The following is a 24,890-nucleotide window of genomic DNA, read 5'->3' as shown; positions in this document are numbered from 1 at the left end:
CTCCAAGCAATTAGATCACTCTTTTCCATGGAAAGCCAGCCATAAGTACATATGGCATAACGCTTATTTATTTATTTTTTTTAACAAACCGAAATCCATTAAAGCATAAGAAAGTTACAGGACAGACACTTAAAGCTTAGACATATAAACCTAATCTAAACAGATTACAAACTCCTTAAAGTAGGTGAAGATGGAAGTCATATGGCATGACGTTTTAACTGCTATGACAACATGATTGTATTTTCCATTTTCATACTTTGCCTTTTAAAGAACAAAGGGGCGATTGAATTGACAAATCTTGAAGACAAACAAAAGATGCTTGAAATATAGAAGCAACACCTTTATCACTAAATTATTATTGGAAAAACTTAAGAAAACTCCCATAAACTTTCACTTATTTTGAAATTACCCTTCACTGAAATTTAAAAACTTTCAACTAAAGGTATCAAACTTTCAATTTTTTTTCAATTATTCAATTATGTTATGATTTTCCTTTAAATATTGTCAAAATTCTCAAAGTACCATTTTTATTTATTATAAAAAATAAAATAAAAAATTGTAAAGATTCAGGGGTTTACTTTTTTTTATTAAAAAAACATGTTTGCAATATTTTTGCAACATTTTTACAATATTTTTTTATTTTTAAATCGCGTAGTAATTTAAGGGTTTAAAATGAAGTTACCCCAAAAAATTATTAAAATAATTTTGCAATTATTGAGTTCTAGCTAGTAACTTTCCGCCACCGCTTGTACCTCCTATGCCAACCCGGCCCGCTAATAGCCATTATTTTCATCAGTACTTAATTAACACTGTATTTTCAATATAGAGTCACAGGTTAACATAAAGACCATAAAGACGATCAACAAATGCATATACATTGAATTGATTTGAACTAGAGAACTTAAAATAATACCAGAAAAAGGAGAATGAAGAAAGACCGATTTGAGAACAACTTTGTCCGATCCATCTTCTTAAGTTTTGATTGTTGAGTATGATATTGTAGTGAGCTAGCTAGGTTGTAGTATGTTTCATGTGGTTAAATAGTGAAAGGATTAAACCATATTTTCCAAGAATTAACACGTAAAAAAGCATTTATTGACTATAAACTCCTTATAATATTTCCTAAATTGGATCGTGAATTATGGCGAAATATATGCATGACCCTCCGGGTGTTTCACTATCCTTTATGGTAATTTAGACATTTTCATGTTTTGACAAAGAAAAAAAAAAAAAAAAAAAAGAGTAAAAGAAATCCCTTATACAAAATCCAAAACCCAATCTATCTTCCGGATTTGTATGCGATTCTTTTCATAAATATGTATGGCGAGTTAGGTACGATAATTATTGAGAAATTCATTAAATTTGAAATAGTTTATTTTTTCAAAATATTAACATTTTTTTTCTTATTATTCCTTAAAAGGGGCCTAGCTAGATGGCAGGTAAGCTTTAAAAACAATACATATATCCGCTTCCTGCGCCGCTCGGCCGAGTGACTAACCATCAATTTATCCTTTGATGGAAACAGTAATCAACCATTTAAATAGGAGGTTAAGGTGATTGGACCACTCCAACCACTCCCAATTATAAAGTCATGACTTATCATTCCCTCAAAGAGTAAGACTGTAGTCGGCCACACCATTGAACTTATTTTGATTTAAATTTTGTTTTTCAAAGGTTGATCCAAACCGTTTATTTTGGGCTACACATCTTGAAAACTTTAGCCCTCTTGCAATTACGAGACCTCAATCCATTACGTGGAGCCCTCCATTGACAAGAAATTCTCAAAACCTTCCACTATGCGACAAATATTTGTTGGAGGCATCCAATTGAAATAAAGAGAAAGGTGGTGGCCGGAGCCACTGATCATGTCCTTATTCCTTTCCAGATTGTCAAGACCCCACCCTTGACTTTGAGCCCTTTGCAAAGTGTATGGTCTTGAATTTGGTTTTGAACAAACATATTTACCCAATCATATATATATATATATATATATATATATATATATATTACAAGTACTCATGTTTGAAACATCAAATCATATAATTTCTACCCAAACAGAACTCAAACAATCAACTCAAACACCTTTTCATGAGCAAAGAGATATATATATAAGAACTTGTAAAGGAGAGAAAAGGTTACTCGCCTTTTGGCGAGAGAAAAATATCAACTTTATGATCAGCTCATCGAAAAAGGAAAGCAAGAAGGAAAAAAAAAAAAAAAACACTTTAAATGTATCATCAATTAATGAAGTTAGTAATCAAATCAGAAGGGTATGACTGTAGGGATGGAGCCAGCTTTGAGTTTGGGGGAGACTAAGGGCCAATTTTTTTTATTTATTTTTTCTTTTTTTTGGGAGGGGTTAATTGGCAAAAAATACTTTAATTTCTTGTTATTTGGAGGGGGGCACCACTACGAGTCCCCCCTTGACATGAATCTGTTTCTATGAGTTCAAATCTTCGCAATAAAAAACTTTCACATATGCCTGATTAGAAATTAATATTAGTTGTTTTGGATTCTTATTGATGCTCTAACTTAGTGAAGTTGGATTAGGTTATGACTTAGTTGTACTTGAATAAGCGTATGTGGTTTTCACCATTTAGTCTCTTTATGTGCGACTTCTAACGGATAAGTGCTATTATGGTCACGCTCAGGTAAAATAGCTATAATTAATCTTTCTGGCCTTCTCTTATGCTTTAAAAAAAAAAAAAAAAAAATCAGAAGCCAGTAATTAATGCCCTAATAAGTTGATACTGCCAAAACAACGATCTTCTGGAACAGTAGTTGTGAGCAGCTGAAGAGTACTGAAGCCAAAGCTAAATATGATCACATTCATGGACTTACGTACGGACCACCTGATCATTTGAATTTACATGCATGCATGCAGTACGACTCGAAACTCGAATGCATGGGTTGCTGCAGTACGTGGCTCCCACAAGCATACGAAAGTTGACACGAAAGGGTTTTCATTATCATTTTTCCAATGTTAGGAAGGATGGTAGGTTTGATGATAGTTTTGAAAATTAAAAAATGATTAGACGTGGTGTAAATGTGAGAAGTTGGCAGGTTTATAGGTGCAGGACATATATAGTTAGGCTACATGAATGCTAATCGCCATGTGTCAAACTAAGATTCCTAATTGACTTAGAGATTTGGAAAGAAGTTTGTATGGAACGATGGAGATCGACACAATTGAAGTTTATAACCGTTTTTCACCATGAATCACCCACATACAGATGGTCAGTCGTCAGAGAGAACGATTCAGATTCTTGAGAGGATATGTTATAGGCATGCGTCCTTGATATTAAAGGAAGTTTAATTTAGTATCTACCTGTAATTGAACCATTGTCAAACCTACCCCAAGACCCAGATGGTGGCGGCCTAACTATATATGTTCTGGACATATAATTATGCCAACTTCAATGAAAGAAAGCAAACTATACTAGAGGACATGTCGGTGTTGCAGAAGTATGTGCATGATCCGGACGATAATTAAATCACCGATTATGAACCGCTACAAATTCAGGAAGAGTTGATCTACGAAGAGATGCCGTCCTAATCGATCAACCATAATAATACGCTAGTGTGCACTCTCGTGGCCAGGAAGTGAATCACAATTTATGGGATGTGTAACTTCATTAGAAGAGGGTTAATGGTATACGAATAGACCAAATGAAAGAGTTATGCCGTAAATATATCTATGTTATATGTATCAACATGAATTGCTTGGTTCATTGATTTATGCATAACAAAGAGTGTGGCCACATGACTCTTTTTTTTTTTTTAAATCGTAAGCAAGAAGTCAGCTTTACTTTCAAAATAAGCGAGTGTAGCCCACATTAAACACTTTCACAAATGTAAACCCCGCCCCAAAAAAAAAAAAAAAAACTTTATAATCTTTATATTACATCAAAACATTTTTTTCAAATTTAAAAAAAAAAAAAAAACAAACAACACTTACGCCCAACTACACTAACAAACATAACTACATAACCAAAATTATGAGTGCATTACGACATGGTATTTAAAAATCAAAGCACCAGCCCGGAGTACCTTTCTAAATAACCATCAAACTATCTATATCAAGGACTTTAATTAGGTGAGTATTAAAGATTGATAAAAACAACATCATCACTACCGCTTTTAATATTAAAATAATAACAGAAAAAAAAGAAAAAAAAGAAAAAGAGAAACCTCACTCTCGACATTTGAAAGATCTTGAGTTGATCAATTCATAAAAGGGTAGGTTGTATATGTTGTATATATGATATATATATATATATATATTATTCGTGATATATTATTATATATTATTCATGAATAGTGTTAGAAGTTTATCTTATACCCTTTAAAAAGATGATGCGACTTTTAAGATTACTATCAAGTTTGTGATAGATTACTATTAAATTTTGATTAAACGGTAATTTTAAAAACCACATCATTTTTAAAACAATACAAGATAGACTTATAAAATTACTCATCATTCATATGATTAAAAATAAATATATTACTTTCAATACCTGAAAAATAAGATCGCAATGTTAATATTAAGTTACTAGTAATTTAGGTAGCTCCATAAAAATAATGAATATAAAGCCTACTTGCCTTGACCAACGCGAAGCGCAGGAGCAACCGCAATTCGGACACTCTAAGTACACGGATCATAATTCTAGAAAACGTTAGGCTTATAACTCTTTTATAACTTATCAATAAGCGCGTGAGTAATTGAAAGGTATTAATTAAATTTCTTTTTAGTGATTAACTAACTTCAATTGTATACTAAAACCTATCAACAAATTATAAAATAGTTATATAAAATCGTGTAATCATGAGACTTATACCGTGTTTATCCTCCTTCCTATAAAAGTGATAACACGTTTGAATTTAGTGGAGCTAAATTTCTGATATTATTATGTCTTAAAACAAGTTGAGAGACGGCCCAAAACAGTAAAAAAAAAAAAGAAGAGAAGGGAAAACTTTACTTTGGCTCCTTGAACTTTCACTCGATTTTACAAATACCCTGAACTTCCAAATCTCTTATTTTTGATCCATGAACTTTCAATTACTCTCAATGTAGACCACTCCGTCAAATATTAAACGTTACATGACGTTTATACCCTTGACTTTTGTATAAAATTTTAACTTTCAAAACATTTTATTTTTTATTTTTAATAGAATGAAAATCAAGGACATTTTAGTTTTTTTTTTTTTTTTTGTATTTTTAATAACTAAAATTAACGGAAGAGTTTTAATTAAGAGTAATTGAAAGTCTAGGAGTTAAAAATGAGAGATTTAAAAGTTCATGAAAAATTTATAAAATCGAATGAAAGTTCAATTAGTCAAAATAAAGTTTTCCCAAAAAAAAAAGAAAAAAAAAAAAAGTGCCATAAAAAACACATGCAGTAAAACAAATCCAAAGCTTTGTCCAGCCGATCCTTAAAACAATAAAACCAACCCAAACAGGACAAACAAAAACGGAAAACCCGTGTCTTAAAAACAATCCGAGCTGGCACCTACTGAAATTTACACAGCTATTTCCAGTCCTCACCCACCAACTTTACCCTACAAGCACACGTGTCGCCCCACAGCCACATATCCCCGTTTTATTCTCTAAAACATCACCATCACAGACAGCCGCTGTCCCCACCAGTTTGATAATTCTACACGTGCCCCTCTCTCTTTCCACGCCGGGAAATCCTGCGCTCATTTTCTACTTCTTCATCCCCATCCCCATCCCCATCCCCTCCCTGGACCCCCACAACCGAAGTCAATTTGAAACCCTAGAAAACCCTCTTTTCCCGTCACTTTCCCACCAGCCAAACACCATCCCAAGCACCGGAACTTAAAATTGAATCAAAATACTAGCATATCCCCGCAAAACTCCAACTGGGTCAATCTTAAAATCCGCAATGAATATCACCTCCGCCATGCGCACCAAATCGATTTGAATCAAACTTTGTGGAATTTATTTATTATTTTATTTTTTTGGAAGAATTTTGGATATGGGGGCGGTAACGTCGTCCATGGCGGCGAAGTTCGCGTTCTTCCCGCCGAGCCCGCCGTCGTATGGGGTGAAGGAGGAGGAGGGGGAGGGTGGGAAGCTGATAATGACTGGGGTGGAAACGAGGGAAAACGTTGACGTTTTGAGGTTGAGAACCAAGAGGGGGAGCGACGTCGTGGCGGTGTACATTAGCAACCCCTCGGCGTCTCTGACGATGCTGTACTCGCACGGCAACGCGGCTGATCTGGGTCAGATGTACGGGTTGTTCTGTGAACTCGGTCTCCACCTCCGAGTCAACTTTATGGGGTCTGTTTGTAAATTTCAAAACTTTCATTCACTAAGCTACTTTTACGTGCATACATAAACCGGGTTTTGATTTTTTTTTTTTCTTTTAATTATTTTTTGGTGTTTTGTATTGTAGGTATGATTACTCGGGGTACGGGCAGTCTACTGGGAAGGTATGAGATTTTGGTTTTTGTTTGGATGCTGCGAAAAATGTTGAAAGTTTTTTTCTTTGTTGTTGCTGTGTTTTGTGTTGTAGGTTCGGATCTTTCATGCTACTGTAGCTTACGAAAGAAAGGAAAAATTTTAATCTTTGGTTTAGATTTATTGATTCACTTTAAGTTTTTTTTTTTGCTTTCCGATTGGTATAGAACTTGAATTAAGTAAGCTGAATGAGTCTATCGGGCTCTGGGCTGAGATGTTTCCTTTTGTCGTCCCAGTTTGCTTCTAATTTGAGATTTTATACTTTTGGACCTTTTTTTTTTCTCTTTTTTCGCACTCTCTTGTCCACCAAACAGATCTTTAGTGTGTTTTTGCCTTGCTCTACTGAGCCTAGTGCACATATTGGCATAGTCAGGCTTTGGATTTTAATTAGTTTCACATTTTCTCCAAGAAATAATATAGGAGAATAGATCAATTTAGAATAAGTTGTTAAAATAAGATAGGATATGGCTGAATTGTGCATTTTATTTTGGCAGCCAAGTGAGCAGAACACTTACGCAGACATAGAGGCCGCATATAGATGCCTTGTAGAGAAGTATGGAACAAAAGAGGAAGATATTATCTTGTATGGGCAATCGGTTGGTAGTGGGCCCACATTAGATTTGGCTACCCGGTTACCGAATTTGAGGGCTGTAATTCTCCACAGTCCAATCTTGTCTGGCCTCCGGGTCATGTATCCGGTGAAGAAAACATACTGGTTCGACATTTATAAGGTTACTCTTTTATGCAGAGTTGGAGAATCTTAATGTTCAATTGTTCACAATTTTTGGAAAGTAACCAAATATTAATGATTGTTTGTGTGTTTCTTGTGCAGAATATTGATAAAATACCCTTTGTCAATTGTCCAGTTCTGGTAATTCATGTGAGTATTTATCCGTATTTTAAGGGATGTTTATTTTAGTAAGATGTTTGTAAACCTATAGGATCCAAGTTTAGAATAATTTAATGGTAAAACAGATTGCAGAAGTGAGTTTCTATGCACCAATTACAACCTTATATATACTTGTTTGTTTAATTCTGGCATCTCCAGTTCTGGATCTTTTAGTATCGGACAAGGGGTTAATTGGTCACTGCATGCATTGAATTCATGCTATATCTGATGAATCCTTTTCCTTTCATCAAGCTGAAACCTATCAAAGATATTTTTGAAAATTTTACCAAAGTCAAAAATATCACTATTCAGTCATCCAACACCAATTTTCACATGCTGTGGACCAGTTACATATACATCATCAATTACATTTTGGCAAAGGTCCAAGTTCAAAGGAGTTATGCACACATTTATCGGTTACTCTGGGCAGATAAGAGTTTCACCCGGTGTCCAGCATTCATGAGCGTTTTTGTCTCTATGACATGAGATCGTTAGGGAGAAGACATTCAGAATTGACATCTGCCTGCAGGGACTGAAGTGTTTCTCTCCTTTTTGCTGCTAAAACCCCTAACAATTCTAGGATTGGTTAACTTAAATTCATGTTTTGAAAATTCTTTGCAACTGCCACAAGAATACCTGGACAAATTAAGGATGGTTCCAAATTTAAATTCTTTTGACTGTTTTGCTTGGTTGTCTCCTCGTAAAATACTAGAGGAAGGAGTGGAAGCGAGAGCGAGAGCAAGATCTAGTGCTCAAGAGCAGCAAGTTTAGATGAATTAACACTCCAAACTTCCTCTAGAGTATCAAAACGTGCGCGTGTGAGTCTATGTATAATAATAACATGTGTCGATTTGCAACTTCACGGGTACAAAAAGCATTAAATACAACATAACCACTGATGTGACATGTACATTATATTGGTTTACAAGTTGAAATTTGAGTTCTTGGCCAGACTTCAAATCTCAGTCGAAATAGAGTTCCTGTTTTTTTGTTGAAATTGTAAAGTATATGATATCTGCCTTGGACCGTGTTAAGTCTATTTTGACCAGGTCAATCACATATTCATGCCTATAATGCTCCAAACCTCTAATTTGTTGATAAGAGGGCAATCTTTTCTTGGGTGCTCTGGATTGTGTATCTCAGGTTTCCACTTTTGTGAAACACTGATGTCGATGCATTTAAGGTTCATATTCAGGCACAGACTTTATATTAGTATCAAAATGTTCTCAGATGGATAGCTTGTGCTTTATTGTGGGTATAAAGACCATAATATGGTTCAACTGTGCTGGTTTGATTTGCTTTGGATATCTTAGTATGATCGAAATGGGTGTGCTTGATTTATATAATTTCACATACCCTGCGACCATACTGGTTGGTTATGCTGCTTATTAACTGAACTCACTGTTAAGGCATGTAACCTGCAAATATGGTAACTTGCAAGATATGGCCAAAGTGTTTGGAAGCATGCTCATTTGCCAAGGTGTTTTGCTCTGTGTTTGCCTTTTGCAGGGAACCGCTGATGATGTTGTTGGTTGGTCCCATGGTAAGCAACTTTGGGATCTATGTAAAGAGAAGTATGAACCATTGTGGATTAAAGACGGGAATCATTGTAACTTGGAGCTTTTCCCACAATACATTAAGCATCTCAAAAAATTCATATCAGCCATTGAGAAATCACCACATAGGAGAAATGGATTTGGGCCAATTACAGATCAACAAGAAAATCCCAGGAACAGCACAGATTGTAGAGAGAAATCCAGACCCAGCATAGATCAGAGAGAGAAGTCTCGACCGAGTACGGACAGGAGGGAAAAGCCAAGGCTAAGCACAGACCGAAAAGAGAAGTTGAGAGCCAGTACAGATAGGAGAGATAAATCAAGAAAGAGTATCGATCAGCCTGAGAAAGCGAGTAATGTCACTGATCGGCCTGAGAAAGTGAGTAACGTCACCGATCGGCCTGAGAAAGTGAGTAACGTCGCAGACCAGCCAGAGAAAGCGAGAAACAGCATTGACCGGTCAGCTATAATTTAAACTTACTACAATTCTTTTTATTCATTTATGCTTTTTTTTTTCTATCAAAGCTTGCCCAATGTGGCATGGCTACATATGAGATGTCTGGTTTTCCTGACTGTTGGATTTGGGTTGTGGTGGCAGTTTCGGGGAGATGGTGAGATCAGTCGGATTATGCAATATTGATTGTTTCAAACCCACAGCTACAAGTGTTTGAAGAAGAGAACAGATCAGTCCACATATTGAAGGTTGCATTTTGCTCTTATTTTAATTTATTTGATTGGTTGAGGGGGTGTTTTGGTGGTATAATTATGTTGTTTCTTATCCATTTTCTAGAGGAAAAATAGTAAATTAATTTATCCAGGACAATCATACATCTCATGATTGTCACTCCAGCTTAATAAATCTTGCCTCTCTCGTGTGCATGTGGCTTTTTGTTGTTCATCAACTATATTGCAACATGGGAAGTGCTTTCTGTCAGTTAAGTTTCTATATCGGACTATTTTGCAGTCATCTTTCTGTCTGTTAAGGTTTCAATATCATATGAAAGTTGGCAACAGCTTATGCAAAGCAAAATTTCTGTTCGAATTTTGGTTTGAGGGCCACAATGTAATTTTATGATACAATCCAATAATGTGGCGGTGAAAATTAATCATTGGATTAGCATTTGTAAATAAATAAAAAAAAAAAAGTTACTGATTTTCACTGTTATGTTATTTTAGTTGTATTATAAACGGTCTACTATAGCAGTCCTCTTTAGGCAAAGATGGTTCAAGTTTTTCTCTTTTTATTTTTTTAATTTTTTTTTATTAGGTTGCAAAGAGGGTTAGGCCAATGCATCTTTGCCATTGGGGATGATGAAGTTCGCAAATTTTATTTCCTTTGGAAAGATATTCTATGTGATTTTTCAAATGATTAACTTCAACTTATCATGACACAAGAGGGAAAATGTTAAATCACATCTAAGCTATCATCTTAAAAAAAAAAATTAAGATTACAATTAAAAAAATTAATTAATATTACAATTAGAACTTTTTAGAGTCACTTATAATTGATAAAGCAATAACCACGGGCCGTAATAGCTTGTTACCGATCTTCACCTCTTTAGTCCCAAAACTCAAATGATCCGAAAAAACTTAAAACGGGCCAAACACGCCAATAGAAAGTGATGGGCCAGGCCCATCCGAGCCCAACTAAGCACCTGACCCATTTTGGCAAAAATTTTAGATGAGTTCCGTCTCAATTTGTGACAAAAACTTCTCTTGAAATTCCGCTTTTGTTTGTAGCATTTTTTTTTTCCAAAAAAAAAAAAAAATTCCCCTGTATAAAATTTTGAAATAAATTATCATGTTAAATTATAGGAAATATATAATAGTCATGAAAAATGCCTATTATATATGAATTAAATTCAGAAATCTCCATTGTTTTTTTTTTTTTTCTTCCTGTTCATATGAACTCTCAGAGCAATTCGTAAAAACACTTTGTAAACATGACTTTTTGCAAAGGAATCTATGTGGACGTCTTGTGCACAAAACCCATATATATGGAAAGAACAACTCTAAGCTATTTAGGGTCCGTTTAATTAGTTGAGCTATTTCAAAAACATATAATTTGAATAAATAACTATTTCCATTTCCAAATACAATTAATAAAAATGGAATTTTTTTTTTAAAAAGTAGTTAATAATTAATAAAATCATAAATTTGTTCACATATTCAAAATATCATTTATTTAAGAGAATTTAAAGTGTACTTTTAAACTGGCACATTTTATAATTTTGCCCAATCCCAATTCCCAAGCCAAACGCAGCATTCACAGTTCAAACTCACCGTAATCTCTTATTGGTACACGTCAGCCAAAGTGGAGCCACTCACAGTCTAGGCATGTCATCAGTCATCTACCCTTAATTCTATGTTTGACCCCTGAAAAATTAATTATTTGTAGAATCACCCCTCTACCCCACAGGGCACAGGAAAATAAACAAAACAAATTTTATTAATTAAACAAAAACCCCATCCCCTTCTATTAGAAATATATATATACTTATATATTAAACAGAGAAGAAAGCATAAGCAGTGAGAGAAAGGCCGAACAAAGGTTTAAGAAGGGTTTAGCTTCAAGGCGGCTACTACTACTACTACTACTACAAATATTACTTTCTTTATCTCTCTATGAATTCAATTCCTTTTGTCCAATTTCTTTTACAACCCATTTCCTCTAATCCCATTACCATCACAATCCCACTCGATCCCATCGTTTTCATTTTCCTCAAAATTTGATGTCCATCAGTAAAACCCCAATATCCTCTGCGATTCTCAGCAGCAAAATCAATCATTTTCTTCCCTTTGGCAAATCTACTAATTTTCCACTAAACCCTTCAAGGATTTCCACAGCCATGTGGGGCAACATTGGCAAGCGGTTCATTTTGAAGCCCCAGAGCTTCGGCCTCAACTCCCACTCAATAAGACGGGCTCATAGTGTTCTGGGTCTTACCCAGGACCCCGTTTTCCCTGAGAAATTTAAATTTAGGCCCTCCGAGCTTAGCTCTTGCTCGAATTACCGGTTTCCGGAAATGGGTTTTCGTCAAAATGGCGAAGTTTCGTCTCATGAGGACTTTATGGGGAGGCCAAGTTTTGGGTTTAATGGGTTTTGTCCCAAAGGTTATGCGAGCGTGGCCGAGGCTGAGGCCGAGGCCGAGGCGGTTTCATCTACGGATGTTGAGGAAGATGTCTCGGCAGTGGAGGAGATTCAAGAATTGTTGCAGGAAATGGGTAAAGAAGAGAAAAGGCAGGTTGGCTATCGGCGTCGGAGGCGGCATAAGGTGCTGAGGGGAATGGGGGAAGGGAAGTATCGGTTGCTTAGGAGGAGGCAGGTGAGGATTGAGACCGAGGCGTGGGAACAGGCGGTGAAGGAGTATAAGGAACTTTTGATGGACATGTGTGAGCAAAAGTTGGCTCCCAATTTGCCGTATATGAAGTCGTTGTTTCTTGGTTGGTTTGAGCCTTTGCAGGACGCCATTGAAAAGGAGCAAGACTTGTGCCGGAAAGGGAAGAACAGGGCAGCATACGCTCCTTATTTCGATCAGTTGCCGGCTGAAATGATGTCGGTTATCACAATGCATAAGTTGATGGGGTTATTGATGGCAGGAGGTCAACATGGGACTGCAAGGGTGGTACATGCCGCTTGCATGATAGGTGATGCCATTGAGCAGGAGGTAGGGAATTGCTTTCCTCATTCTTTCCGTGGTCATTTAGATTTGAACCCTACTATATGGTCATGCTGTGATTTTTGGGCTTTTCTCTGGGATTGAGGAAAGAAGATGTGGTGTACATTGAAATTGGTTAGAGGGTGATGAGTAAGCCAATACAAACTAAAGATTTTATTAGTTCGATTTTCTAGTGCATTGAGAGTAATATTTATCGAAATTTTGTTTACTGCAATGAACTTTCAGATTGATGAATGGTGACTATAACATTGTTGCTTTTTAAAAACCATGGAGCTAGGTCATTTTTGGCTTTAGCTATGTTGTCTAAGTGAGGGTGACGAGTAATGCTATATACTATATTTTTATTTCACAACTATCTTACAATATTGACATGACAGTCTCAATTACCAATTTTTTTTTTTTTTAATAAGTATTGATCTAAGAGTTGGTTGGGACTACCACATCAATATTGTAGGATAGTTGTGAGATAAAAATATAGTTTTTAGCATTACTCAAGGGTGATAGATGATTTTATAACACTGGCATGTAATGTCTAATACTAATGAAGCTTTGACTTTGGACTAAAGTTGAGAAAGGCCTTTAGGGATTGGAATGGTTTGGATTTTTTTTCTTTCTAAAATATTGTGAAACAACGTTTTAGCAACTGCAGACAATTTTCAGCATTCAATTATACTGGCTTTAAAAGATGATGGATATACTGGAATCATACTAGGTTTTTCTTTTTTAAAATGGCGTACTTTAGATTGATTAAGCAAATTTCAGGCATGAAATGAAAGTATTATGTTGTTTGGTCAACATTAGCTATAGATCCTAAAGCAAGAATTTAAGACTACTCTAACTATAAGACTGGCGATAGGTCCAGAACTGATTTAAGGATTTTGAGATAAATGAGTGGTGAGGAAGAAGGGCTATTAGAAAATGGATTCATTATGAGACAGGAGGTTGTGGGTAGAACCGACTGGGAAAATGTACTAGTAGGCATACCATGATACTTTTGCTCTTTCCTTGCAGTGCAATTCTATGCATTTATTGTGTAGTCGCTCACATCCATGGCTGTATCCTTGTTTCTGGCATGTTAAGTTTTAATGTGATATAGATTCTGGGGTGTGGGGTCATACTTTTCATGCATTCTATGTGCCATCATGAAATTACTATTGTAGCACTTTTTGCTGCATTGTACATGATGATATGTTAATTGTTTAAGTCGCTCACATCCATGGCTGTATCCTTGTTTCTGGTTTGTTAAGTTTTAATATGATTTGGATTTAGGGGCTTGGGGTCATGATTTTCAGGTTAGTCTCTCTTCCTAATACTTTGAAGGGCATTAACCTTTGTTTTGTTTAACTAAGCAAAGCAGTATTCCATACCCCTTCCTCTTCATTATCCTATGATGAGCACTGATGTGCCACTACTTCAATGCATCAGGTTAGAATTCACAAGTTCTTGGAGAAAACAAAAAGGAAGAAGGGTGATAAAGAGAAGGAAAATGAAGGAGGTGACTCTGATTCTGTTATCAAGGAAGAAGAAAAGTTAAGAAAAAAGGTCACTAAGTTGATGAAAAAGCAAAAGCTGCGAGCGGTAAGGCATATAGTGAAGGGAAAGGATGATTCAAAACCCTGGGGCCAGGACGCTAAGGCTAAGGTTTTAAGATATCTTGCAATGATATGGAATAGGTTTTTAGTTTTTCTATGCTTATGCTTTCTGAAAAAAGTGCTCTTCGCCCTTGTACTTTCAGGTTGGGAGCCGTTTGATTGAACTGCTGATTGAAACAGCTTATATACAACCTCCAGCCAATCAGTTAGCAGATGGCCCACCTGATATTCGACCTGCATTTGTACACTCTCTCAGAAACGAGATGAAGGAAGGAAAGTAAGATCCATTCATCTTTCTCTTATCAATAGCTATTATTTCCCCCCCTGGTCACATTAAATAGTGCATCTGGGCTTTCCTTTCAACAGGAAAACCAGTAGAAGATGTGGAATTATTGAATGTGACCCTCTAGTTCTCAAAGGTCTTGAGAGAACTGTAAGTAAATCCTATCACTTTTTAATTCTTTAATAAATTTTTTTGAGAAAATGGAAAGTTTCATGTTGGCAAATGGAAAGTTTTATGCGGTCTCTAGATTTTTTTTTTTTTTTTGGCAGGGGGCTTCCTACCTAAGAACGCATATCTTCAAGTTTTTGCAAAATTTGATCTCCTTTTATATTCTTGTGTAAATGATAGATTTAAAAACTGGTCTTTGCTGAAACAGGCAAGGCACATGGTGATTCCTTATATGCCAATGTTGGTGCCCCCAATCAAGTGGACAGGGTATGCTAATTTGAGCTTTTTATTTTTTTCTCAGTGTGCTGCCTTTCTTTATTTTTCTTGTGTCATCTTTGTGCTTTAGAACATAGGCTCAAATATTTGGAAATTCATACAGCTTGATTGAGCTCCTTTATTTTTCATACTTATCATCAAGTATGAGTTCAAAACCTCAGAACCGGTCTAATTTGTGCTGGAGTTAAAGTTGGTATCAAGTATGCAAATGCTGGTTTCATTTGAATTTGATGAAGTGGTTTTTATAATTTTTGACAAGTAGAGTTGTTTGGTCTTTGACTTACTGAGTGTGAAGGAAGATAGGTTAGAAGTCAGAGTGCTTTATTATGAAGAGGAAGGGTTCACTAAATTTGAAACACGCATACATTGTTGCTGGATTTTTTTCTGAATAAATTATTTTAATCAATTTTGGAGAAGAATATATATATATATATATTGTTGCATACGTTCCAAAAAAATTTCTAGGATGACACATTATTCTGATGGCCATTAAATTAACTTTTAAGAGCCACTTAAGCACTCATAATGGAACTTTTAGTAATGATGAATACATTGCAATTTTTTATTGGAGAAGAACTTTCTATTAAACTTTAAATTGTCTCCATGTAACACCCAAACCTTTTGAAAGGAAGTATTTATGCATATACTTGTAAGACACTAATGAGAAGTATTTCTCCTCTAAATGCAAACACATTTTGTTAAGCTATTTAAATTATTATGGTTAATTTACTTATCAATTTTTTATTTTTTATTTTTTTATTTTTATTATTATGGTTAATTTATTTCTAGTTTTGGGCTGTTTTGTTCTTCTCCTTTTAACTCGGGCTGATATATTAGAAGGCTTTAGTGGAGGTTTTGGAGTAAGAAGTGCTTGCATATATTCTGGTTCTTTTGAAGTAAGGGTTTTATTCTTCTTTTTCTCCTTAATAGGGGCTCTCACTTGTATACTTTTTGTATACAAGGGTTGCGCTCCTCTGCGCTTCTTAATGAGATTAAATTACTTATAAAAAATTAAAAAATGATTTTTTATTTTATTTTTATTTATTTATTTATTTTCTTGTTCCAACATTTGCAAACTCACATAAGGCAAGGTTCTTGTAGTCATTTTAATACACATCCATTAACACATAGATACCCTTCTGCCCAAGGATTGGTTTATGTAAAGCCAAAAATTAAATTTAAAATTGCATTACATCAGAACTCCAATTTCATTATTGCATCCAAAAGCCAGAAAGGTATTTCGAATCCCACTTGGATCCATGATTATTCTAATAATTTAGGATCAAAGATAAGGTTTTTTGTGGGGTTCAACTGCTGGTAGATATTTTTGAAAGTGGCTTGCTAGGTTACTTCTGGTCGAGTAGTTAGTCCCTTATTCACTGTTCTTACTTTTCTGTTGTTCTTTTGCAGTTATGACAAAGGAGGGCACTTGTTCTTGCCATGCCATGTCATGCGCACTCATGGAGCCAGACAACAACGTGAAGCAGTTAAGAGGGCCCCTTGGAAACAACTAGAACCTGTTTTCGAGGTTTGAAATCATTTGAATTGTTTCATGACTTTATTTTATGTTGTGCGTTGTTTAATCTGAACCCTTTATTGTACTTGGCCATGAGGACTAGATACCAGTATTATGTATGACTGTCATACATGTATATATATTTTTTTCTGCTTGCCATTTTTTTTTTTTCTCCATTTTGTTCCATTTAGCAGGATGCTATAATTGCTTGTATAATTAACTGACCAGGCCCTGGATACTCTTGGAAATACTAAATGGAAGGTAAATAAGAGGGTACTTAGTGTTGTAGATAGACTATGGGCTAGTGGAGGCCGTCTTGCTGATTTGGTGGACCGCAATGATGTGAGTTCCTTTGTGTCTTTTATCTTTTTATGTTTCTAGTTATGATGTTCTTGCTTTGTTTAACAGTATTCCAACTTCCAAATGATTGGTATCACTCCACAAACTGTTCAAATAAGCGTTGTGCTATATGAAGTGAGTTTGATTTGTTCAGAGCAATTTGAAAATGCTTTTGATTAACTTTCTATGTTGTAGGTTCCTTTACCAGATGAGCCAGATACTGAAGACGAAGCTCAACTTAAGAAATGGAAATGGAAAGTCAAATCTGTGAAGAAAGAGAACAGGGAGAGACATTCACAGCGTTGTGACATAGAACTTAAACTCGCCGTAAGATCCCTTCTACTTCCTGTAAGACAGTAACCATATCATATTTTTGTAAGGTTTGTGCCAACTCTTTACTGGGAGCAGGTAGCACGAAAAATGAAGGATGAAGAAGGGTTTTTCTACCCACATAACGTTGACTTTCGAGGTCGTGCATACCCAATGCATCCGTACTTAAATCATCTTGGTTCAGATCTATGCCGGGGTATTTTGGAATTTGCAGAAGGACGCCCTCTTGGAAAGTCAGGCTTTCGATGGTTAAAGATACACTTAGCAAATCTATATGCTGGTGGTGTGGACAAATTATCTCATGAGGGTCGACTAGCATTTAGTGAGAACCATTTGGATGATATATTTGATTCTGCAGACAGGCCACTTGAAGGCAGACAGTGGTGGCTGAATGCAGAAGATCCATTTCAGTGCTTGGCTGTGTGTATGAATATTACTGAGGCTTTGAGAAGTTCGTCCCCAGAGACCTTTATTTCACATATTCCTGTACATCAGGTACTCATAGTCACATAATGCCAATCTTGCTCTTTGAATTCTGAAAAATAGGTAACATAAGTTGATATGGGGCTCTTACTAATGCTCTGAATAGTTATTCTTGCAATTATGGACTTCTCCCGGAAGGAAATATGTACATAACCATAGAATAAATTATATTCATATATTAGATTTTATAGGGAAAAAACGATAAAGAAAATTGGGAAAAGGTAAAAGAAAGGGTATATAGAGGATCAGAGATTAGTGCAAGGGAGCTACAGAGAGGTGAAATAGCTTCTTTGTATTTATGTATAGACTGATTTATGTATTTGCTCATTTATATGTTGCTCTTTATGGGCTTTCCATATTTGAATTCTTATGGCATTCATTTGTTATGGTTACCTCCTCTTTCCAGTCTGTTGTACAGACAAACCAAAGGATAAGTTTGGGTGGGTTCCTTTGTTAGGTTTTTAACTTGATTTCTCATGTATTAGAGAACCTTTAACATATTTTTGCAATTGTTGCATAGATGTCCATGGGACCACCAGTTTATTGCATTTCATATTTCCTTTGTTATATGATACCACCATTTGCTTGTTGTATAAGTTCTTCCCGGTATAGCTAAGCTTTGGTTTCATCTGGTATGTTATGTTTTCTTCATAGTTTATAATTGTACTGAGATATTTTTGGCCCTTTATGATGTTCCTCTAGGATGGTTCATGCAATGGTTTACAGCACTATGCTGCTCTCGGAAGAGACAAGGTAGTGACATTGTTTTTCTTTTCTAATTTAATTTAGGAGTAGCTATTAAGTTTTTACTTCTGCTTAGATGACTTCCCACATTTTTTTTTATAAAAAAAAAAAAAAAAGAATTCTAGCTGTACATGACGTGCTGTAAACCTCTCATTTTCATGAGAATACCAGAGATTGAGTCCATTTTCCTACCTTACTTTTGAACTTAGCAGGAGAAAAAGGACCCAGTTTTTTCATTTAGCACGATTGCACTTTCCCATTAACAAATTGTCAGTGGAACTGCTATTCAGTTTTGGTGTAAGACAATTTATTTCCATTACTTTTGTTTGACTGCTCCTACTTAATGAAAAAGTTACATGTTTTGAAGTGTTAGTTCTGGATGTTAGGATTCAAAACGTTGTCGTTATTGGCATTTTATGTTGGCTTGTGAATCATAGGATATCAAGCAATATGTTTTGAGATTTCGGGAACACTTAAAAGACCAGTATGTAAGAAAATAAACTTGTGGTAGCTTATAACAAAAAAAATTGCCAAAAATACCGATGAAGTTGATCAACAAAACTTGTTAACCAACTATTTAGTTGGCATTATTCTGATGCCAAAACTTGTTAACCAAAACTTGTTTCCCTTTACATGATGCACTATTCTGATGCCATTTGTTGATATCAAAACTGATTTGCCATTATTTAATAGAAAACTCTCTTTCTCTCTCTCCGAACAAAAAGATATGCTTCTTTTTCAGATGCCTGTGCATTATTTCTCATTAGTAATGTTCCATTCAGTTGGGAGCAGCTTCCGTCAATTTAGTTGCGGGAGAGAAGCCTGCAGATGTTTACTCAGGAATAGCTGCTAGGTAAGCTTTTCTTTACTAAGGCAAATGGGATCCATCAGATAATGGGGGTCCTGAACCTTTTTTACTTTTAGTCACTCTGGTAAGATTTCAGAAAGCATTGCACTTCTCTTTATTCTTGCTGCAATTTTTTTCTCTCCTCTCTAAGAATAAGGAACAAAGGTAAATGTTGGAGTAGAAGAAAGGTGTTTTTAATTAAGCAAACAAATTAAGTTGGCAGTTTGCTATCCAGTGTTGATTTTAAATGTACAATCCAAAAATTATAAGTTAGAACCTGGAGAAATTTGAAGTGGCAAACATATGTTAAAATGAGGAAAGGCTATAGGGTGTTCGGCTCTGTTGTATACTTTTCGTGTATGAGGGGTAAAAAGAGGAAAGCTTTTGGTTTAATAAAGGAATTCTGATCATAGACTTAGCTTCATTCCTTATCGTAAGAATAATTAATTACTTCTGTGTTTCTAGATTGCTGATTAAAAAGCATGTGTAATTTCAAAAATCATCTCCCTGATTGCATTTCTAGTTTGAAAGAGAGGAAAAAAGAAAAAGGACTTTCAAATGAATGAATTGTTAAATGCATATATCTCTAAATACACATCTATATATTGTTGGAGCAAATGATGCATGCATACCTCTCTACTAGTGTATGCAAGCAAAATAGGAAATTTGGCATAGGTTGGGCCATCATTGTGGAACTCACAATATTTTGTTATATCCTGGAGGATCCTGACGAAAAAGAGTTCCCGAACATCTATTTCTTCAGCTATTGCTAAATGCACTTCTCTATCCCTTCTTTATAACTTGTGGAAGGAGAAATTTTCATCCTATGGTTTTAAGTTATCCAACTAGAGCTACTGCATCTCAAGGAAGCAAGTCTCTGGCAGTTACACGCCCTCCCTTCTTTTTTCTTGCTTCTTTTCACAGCCATAATTTAGGAGCTGTTTTTTTTCCTGCATTTGCAGGTTTGGGGGTTTGCAGAAATTATGCTTTCTAAACAACCTCATAATTTAGATGAATGAAAGCTGAGAAATTAATTTTAAACAGAGATACTGAAAAGGTTATAAATTTATTTATAATTAATTTTAAACAATCTTGAAGTAATTTGGTCATTTGGATGGGTCAATTTTTAATCCCCAACTCTGAAATTATTTTATGAATAGCTGAGCCTGATATCAAGCCCTTTATAAATTATGCCAAAAACAAGGTCAGTTTTAGAAAGATGAGGGGCCTACTTTGAACTTTTGACAGGGTAGTTGGTGGTAAGAAAACAATAGTATTGATCAGCGGTTCTAAACAATCAAGAAGGTATTGGTACTTCTGAATTTAATGTGGTCTACAGAAGCCAATGGCTAGTGAAATGCTTCTGCCTTAATTTAAATTTATTCTACCTAATGAAATTTGACCTTTTGATGGACTAATGTGATTTTAAGAACAATTGAATATGGTTTTTCACTAGGCTGCACAATTTTTTGTTAATTTACATGTATTTCTAACTGCAGTGGCCATCATTTTCTCTTTTAAAGGAAGTTTACTGTGAAAACCACTAGGTGATGATGTCATATTTGCCATGCAGAGTGTTAGAGATCATGCGGAGGGATGCACAGAAAGATCCTAGCATTTTTCCAGATGCATTGCGTGCAAGAATATTGATTAATCAGGTCCGTCGCCAACTTTTCTGATCTTGATTTGAACAATGCCTTGTAATGCATATGTTCTAAGATAAACTTGGCAATCATAAATACCATAACGTTGTATTATTTTTCACCACGGGTCATTCAGAAGATGCCATTTTGCCTACTGGATCACGTCCTGTCTCTTGTAACTGATAGTTGACCTGATGGATGGACATAATCTAGGTGGACAGGAAATTGGTGAAGCAAACAGTGATGACATCAGTCTATGGTGTCACTTACATCGGTGCTAGAGAACAGATCAAGAGGAGGTTGAAGGAGCGCGGTGCAATTGCAGATGATGTAGAGCTCTTTGGTGCTGCTTGTTATGCTGCAAAGGTAATGGAAGGAGGGAGTAGGATTGATTCTATTTGTAACCTCACTTTTAAGTTAAATAACAATACTCTGTATTAATGCCTGTGCAGACCACCCTAACTGCCTTGGGGGAGATGTTTGAAGCTGCACGCAGTATCATGAACTGGCTTGGTGAATGTGCTAAAGTGTGTCCTTTACCTGTTCACTTTTGGTTGGCTTAAATATGTTTACCATTCTTGTCTACTTGTTTTTCTGTAGTCATTTTCTACATATCTGACTTCATAGTTTGAACATGAACAGATAATTGCATCTGAAAATCAGCCAGTGCGGTGGACAACTCCACTTGGACTTCCTGTTGTGCAACCTTACCGCAAATTGGGAAGGCATCTTGTGAGTGCTTCAAAATGTACAGGAACATTAATGGTTTATAGAATCCAAAAGCATCATTTGAAGTCATTGAGTTTCTCTTTGTAAAATTTAATGCAGGTAAAAACCTCTCTTCAGGTTTTGACACTACAGCGAGAAACAGAAAAGGTAGCTGTACTTATTTTCTCCATCTGGGCTCTGCTTTAGTTATCTGTAATGCCATTTAGTGTACTTTCCAGCACACACACTTTACATATGCATTATGCAGTGAAATGTGACATTGTAGGATGGCCTTGCATTTTCTTAACCGAAATTTTTGTCCTAGGATAATATCTTATGCCATTTCATGTATGGGACACCTATTTTATGTTGTGCACCATTTCTCTGCAAACATGTGGGGGGGCCTCAAAGTTTTAGCTAGATATGGGGTTCTACATACAGGGATGCAATGTCCCCGCCTTCCTGCAGTTCTGCCCCACCATGTTCCTTGAGGGCCATTTTTCTCTTTTCTTACTTATGTTAAAAGTTCATTATTTTGATATGTGCGCCTTAGTTTGTACATGGAGCCCTCCCCCCAGTTTCTCTTCCCTCTCCCTTTTCTAATCTGCAAAGAAGAAGATTCATGGCTCTGCTTTGAATATGGAAACTGGAAATGGCTTAGGGCATCTAATGATGGATCCAACCAAAATGCATGGATGTATGGTTGGTTTCCACATCCTAATTGAACACAAAGATGCAAATATTGGCCCAATCTCGTCTTTGTGGCAGAAAATGGAACAGGGAATAGAAAAAAAAATGGAAAGGATGTCAATTTCATCTTTGGTTGGCCTGATTGTTTTGACTTTTTGGGTTTTTAAGGCAGTGAATGTAGCCATCATATAAAATGTTGAACTTTCTGGCTAAAAAACTCAAACTTGATTGTTCTTTACTATTATAGGTTTTGGTCAAGCGTCAGAGGACAGCTTTCCCACCAAACTTTGTTCACTCCCTTGACGGTTCTCATATGATGATGACTGCAATTGCCTGCAAAAAGGCAGGCATGAACTTTGCAGGTTTTTCTTGTGGTTCCTCTCTCTCTCTCTCTCTCTCTCTCTCTCTCCTTGTTTTTAACTTATATCGACTATTCCACTGGTATGTGATTACAGGAGTTCATGATTCATACTGGACGCATGCATGTGATGTGGATGAAATGAGCAGGATACTTAGAGAAAAGTTTGTTGAACTCTATGAGACGCCAATACTGGAGAATGTACAGTATCTTCACTTCTTGCATACATTTAAGTTAGATGGGAAGCCCATTCACTGCTAGGATAATCAGCATAATTTGCTAATCAAATATGGCAAAAATAGATTTAAATTGAGTTTTTGATAAATGCCAGCTGTAAACTTATCTAACTGATTTTCAAATCTGTAATTTTCACCATTATTTTTGTTGGAGGGGATGCATAAATAAAAAGAGTTTATATTGGTTGGAGTGGTAAGTCACTTGGCCCTGGTGCCTCATGAAGCATTAGGTCTAAAGTTTGACTCCCTTTGAGTGCAAATAATTCTCTGGGACCATACCTACAGGCCAAAGCCCGAGCTTTACCCGACCCATTTGGAGGGGCACATTGCACGGTGTCCCGAAGAATTTTGACGCAAATGACTATCATTGGAGTTTCTTAAGACAACCCTTGATTTTCTGAACCTTCAACTGATTTGTCATTTTCTACTTTTTATCATGGTTTCTTGTACAAATGTAGCAATAGATGATATTAAGATATATGTGGAAACTGCTGGTTTTAAGGAAAACATGTTAGTTTATTTAATTTTTTATATTTTCTGACTCTATTGAAACTAATAAAATGTTTATAACGTCAGTCTATGCTCCTGCCAAATATAAGCATTTTAAATTTATTATCCGTTGGCACAGCAATAGGGGAAAAAGAAAATATTATATAATTATTCTAACTCATTGTTTTGTATACAGTTATTGGAAAGCTTTCAGCAGTCCTTTCCTTCGTTGTCTTTCCCTTCCTTACCTGAACGTGGAGACTTTGATTTGAGGGACGTGTTAGAATCAGCATACTTCTTCAACTGATGTGATGTAGGGATTACTCTTCATCTAGGGCTACAGTGATCCCATGCCTCTGTAGACGTTTGCTATCTGGCTGTTCTATTTGTTTCTATCCATCAGCATGGTTTGGAAAAGGAGGGTGTTTTATCAAAATCCCTTGTCGAGAAATGCTGCACAGCCCTTGTATATATTTGGGAAGACGTGTCCCTGGGCATTAAGAAGCTTGCCGCATGGTACGGTATCTGAGCCTTGAACTTTTGAGCTTTCTATGCCTCTGTACAGCCATCATGAACATCAGTTTCTGAGTGTATGTATGCCATGTGGGTTAAAAGCTTGTCTGAAGCTGAATGATAGGGCAAGAAAATTCCAAAAAAGGAAGCTAGGAAATTAATGCATAACCTGGCTGCTGCTTGACACAGTTTAGCAGACAATACATTTCATCTCATGCATCATTTGAAAGATGCAAAGCTTCATGATGATTGGATTGATTACAGAACCTGTCTGCACATCTTTGACGTGAGAAAATGCTAGAAGATTAGGTTCCTATGTTAGTTGCCAATGCAAAAATTGCTTTTGTTGTGGGATACTTATAATCTTGTCCTGGCCCGCTTGTTATACGTGTATTCATTTTTGTGTAAATGTGAGAGCAATATTTACTTTAGCATGTAATATACGGGAATCCAAATTTTGTATCGAGTTTATAGAATGGCTTAAACCCTTTTGAAGGTTGAGAAATTCAGAAATGTTGTGCAGAAAACACAGCGAACTTGATAGGAGGTCTTTGAAGAACAAGGATTGTGCTCGGAATATCAAATGGACTTGAAAAGTAGTTGAAATGGAAGGGATCCATGTTATAGTAAAGAGTATATTTTGTTGCATCTATTAATGTATATGATGTCATTTTTAAATGACGTGTTAATATATTTACCATGAGATGACATTTAAACTATTAAATCTGTAATATTTAATATGAATTATGAAAATAGAGAGGATCGTAATACATTTCAATGAGACGCGAGTATTTATTTTATCCTTGTTTTCACCAATCTGGTTTGAAATAATTTTAACAAGAACATTTTCCAATTTATAATTGCTCTATTTTTAGAGATGATCATGTCCATAAATGCACATTAATAGCCCATTAGTGACTAGGGCTTGTGGTGTCATATACTGTTTAAAAGATGATGGAATCCCCACTCCATGGGAGGGTCATAGGCAGGCCTCTATTTTAAGAATACCAAATCCCAGTTGCATTGACTTAAGAAAACAACCTAGCAGGAAAAATAGTCTCTACAT

At 35.8% G+C, this 24,890-nt stretch overlaps 2 protein-coding genes across 3 annotated transcripts; both read left to right on the top strand.

Annotated features, from left to right (window-relative positions):
* Nucleotides 1-5,687: 5,687 nt before the first annotated feature.
* Nucleotides 5,688-9,875, top strand: LOC132182755 (uncharacterized). The gene is made up of 6 exons (XM_059596087.1): nt 5,688-6,304; nt 6,420-6,456; nt 6,979-7,215; nt 7,317-7,364; nt 8,883-9,388; nt 9,528-9,875. Exons 1-6 carry the CDS (start codon nt 6,000-6,002, stop codon nt 9,598-9,600), a joined length of 1,206 nt encoding a protein of 401 aa, XP_059452070.1. The 5' UTR covers nt 5,688-5,999; the 3' UTR covers nt 9,601-9,875.
* A 1,593-nt stretch (nt 9,876-11,468) lies between these two features.
* LOC132180835 (DNA-directed RNA polymerase 2, chloroplastic/mitochondrial) lies at nt 11,469-24,329 on the top strand. Of its 2 annotated transcripts, none has more exons than XM_059593807.1 (19): nt 11,469-12,597; nt 14,035-14,250; nt 14,345-14,478; nt 14,568-14,634; nt 14,861-14,919; nt 16,339-16,456; nt 16,673-16,786; nt 16,979-17,110; nt 17,192-17,608; nt 18,299-18,349; nt 19,123-19,193; nt 20,761-20,845; nt 21,044-21,196; nt 21,283-21,357; nt 21,473-21,562; nt 21,659-21,706; nt 22,476-22,575; nt 22,684-22,787; nt 23,508-24,329. In XM_059593807.1, the coding sequence occupies exons 1-19, from the start codon at nt 11,662-11,664 to the stop codon at nt 23,616-23,618; spliced, it is 3,081 nt and encodes a 1,026-aa protein (XP_059449790.1). In that variant the 5' UTR covers nt 11,469-11,661; the 3' UTR covers nt 23,619-24,329. The 2 variants fall into 2 exon arrangements, with proteins under 2 accessions (XP_059449790.1, XP_059449789.1); XM_059593806.1 differs by having other exon boundaries at nt 22,476-22,590.
* The last annotated feature ends 561 nt before the right edge of the window (nt 24,330-24,890 follow it).

Source organism: Corylus avellana, chromosome ca5 (genome assembly GCF_901000735.1).
Source record: "Corylus avellana chromosome ca5, CavTom2PMs-1.0".
Classification (NCBI taxonomy): domain Eukaryota; kingdom Viridiplantae; phylum Streptophyta; class Magnoliopsida; order Fagales; family Betulaceae; genus Corylus; species Corylus avellana.
The sequence above is the reverse complement of the archived record's forward strand: the minus strand, read 5'-3'. Positions and strand labels throughout refer to the sequence as shown.